At 33.9% G+C, this 2,363-nt stretch overlaps 1 protein-coding gene across 1 annotated transcript in view; it reads right to left on the bottom strand.

Moving 5' to 3' along the window:
- Positions 1 to 1,671: 1,671 nt before the first annotated feature.
- nip7 (NIP7 nucleolar pre-rRNA processing protein) overlaps positions 1,672 to 2,363 on the bottom strand; it is a 1,620-nt gene continuing 928 nt past the window's right edge. The window contains exon 3 of the mRNA XM_016292681.1: positions 1,672 to 1,939. Within this exon, the coding sequence (XP_016148167.1) occupies positions 1,820 to 1,939 (120 nt within the window). The 3' untranslated portion in view covers positions 1,672 to 1,819. The remainder of the gene's footprint in view (positions 1,940 to 2,363) is intronic.

Here is a 2,363-nt window from a genome sequence, read left to right as displayed (position 1 = left end):
AAGATCATGTTTTGAATTTGTTGTGAGAAGACTTGCCTTTTTATCAGCACATCACTAAGAATGTATCTCATGCTTTTTATACCTTGTGCTAATTGGGTAGAAGAGGGACCGTTTTCTTTGCATTAGAATAATTTGAGTTTTGCATTCTGTACTATTATTACTACTGCAACAGTATTTGCCTGACCTCAACTCTGTTTTTAAAACACGCTTACGTGATTTTAGATGATACTCGACTGTAAAGAGGGATGTTTGCTCTTAAAGGGATAGTTCACCTTCAGTTGCTGGTCACCATTGACTTGCATAGTGTTTGTTTTTTTCTCCGTACTGTGGAAGTCAATGGGGACCAGCAACTGAAGGTGAACTGTCCTTTAAATGACCTTCGTTAACCTCAGAAGAATAGCATTAGGGAATAAACTATTACATATGCTATTTCTTGGTGGTTCAACCAAGCCTATTCCCATCATCAGTCTGATAGTATCAACAAAATCTGGAAACTTTGTCTCCAATTTTCACCTTTTCCCCACATTAGACCTTTACAGTGCTGCAGACTTCACTGAGCAGGAAACGGGTCATTTGCTGAATTTTTCTTGCATTTTTAGCAGTGTCTGAACTTGGAAATGTTGGAAACAGGGTGTACACGGCCACAAAGATTATGAAATTATATCTGTTATAAATGGTGTAAACAAATATCGTTCTGATACTTTCAGGTGTCATGAAGTTATGTTCTTTTATGATGTAAAGTTCTTTTACATAAAGTCATTCGATTTAAAAGCTATTGAAGCCTGAAGTGTGAACCTGATTTTTTTTTTCTTATGCTCACCAAAGATTTTCATTTATTTGAACAAAATATAGTATAATAATAATAATAGAGCAGTATTGTGAAATATTACAATTTAAAAGACCTGTTTTCTATGTGAATATATTTTAAAATGTAATTTATTCCTGTGGCGTAAAGCAGAATTTCCAGCATCATTACTTCAGTGTCACATGATCCTTCAGAAATCAGTGTAATATGCTGATTTAGCATTCAAGAAACATTTATTAAAGCTGAAAACAGTTGTGCTGCTTAATATTTGTTGAAACCATTTTTCAGGATTCTTTGATTAATACTACGTTCAAAAGAACAGCCTTTATCTGAAATAGAAGTATTTTGTAACATGTTGAATGTTTTTACCGTCACTTTTGATCATTTTAAATTGAATGCATCCTTGCTGAAAAAAAAAAAGTTAATTTCTTAAAAAATAAATAAATACTGACCCCAAACTGACAATATATGGCCAATATTATTGAAAATATTATTGTACTTTGATTTGGAAATATAGTTAATAAAATAATGGAAATCAAGCTGTGGAATTTGAAGCTAATATGAATATTTCATTGGCAATAAATTGCTCTTAGTGTTATTTCTTTTACAGTAACATAACACAAACACACTGGGAAAAAATATTGAATTAATTGGTCAAAAGGTGTGTGAACCCTGAAGCAAGTCAGTGTTTTTTTAACAAACATTTATTTTTAACTAATTTGTGTAAGGCTGGTCTGGTTTGATCTAGTTTTGTATCCTGTTTGGTTTGGTACTACCCAGCTGCCCTGTATCATTTTAAAATCAGATGAAAATAATTCATAAAATCACAAAAAAATGTTTTTTTAATTATTATTATTTTATACAGAAATAGTCAATGAAAAGTCACATATAACAAATATTGTTTAAACACTGAAAACAGTCCAAAAGAATGCAATGCTTTGAATTTAAAGTTGGGAACATCCCATCACCAGAATGTGATGAACTGTCCATGAGCACAGGAGATATTATATCCTCTTATGTGAGAGTGTCTTCACTTCTGATGTACTCGCCGATATCAGCCTGATGGAAAACCACAATGGACATGGGGTCCACCTTCCGACACTCCTGTGTGGTCTTCGCTGCCACTCCAAAGCCCTGAAAAGAGATGAAGATTGTGAGAGCACCATTCAAGATCACTGAATACTTAAAGAAACAGTTCACATAAAAACGTGAATTTGCTCAAAATGTCCTCACCCTCAGGCCATCCACGATGTAGATGAGTTTGTTTGTTTATCAGAACAGATTTGGAGAAATGTAGCATTACGTCACTTGCTCAGCAATGGATGCGCTACAGTGAATGGGTGCCGTCAGAATGAGAGTCCAAACAGCTGATAAAAACATCACAATAATCCACACCACTCCAGTCCATCAGTTAACATCTTGTGAAGTGAAAACCTGTGTATCTGTAATATTTATTTTTAATGTTTTTATTACAAACATGCAGCTTTTCTCTTCACAAGATGTTAACTGATGGACTGGAGTGGTGTGGATTATTGTGATGTTTTTATCAGCTGTTTGG

This window comes from Sinocyclocheilus grahami, unplaced genomic scaffold (genome assembly GCF_001515645.1).
Source record: "Sinocyclocheilus grahami isolate Dianchi unplaced genomic scaffold, SAMN03320097.WGS_v1.1 scaffold14.1, whole genome shotgun sequence".
NCBI classification, from domain to species: domain Eukaryota; kingdom Metazoa; phylum Chordata; class Actinopteri; order Cypriniformes; family Cyprinidae; genus Sinocyclocheilus; species Sinocyclocheilus grahami.
Note: the sequence above shows the minus strand (reverse complement) of the source record. Positions and strands in the feature narration are given on the sequence as shown.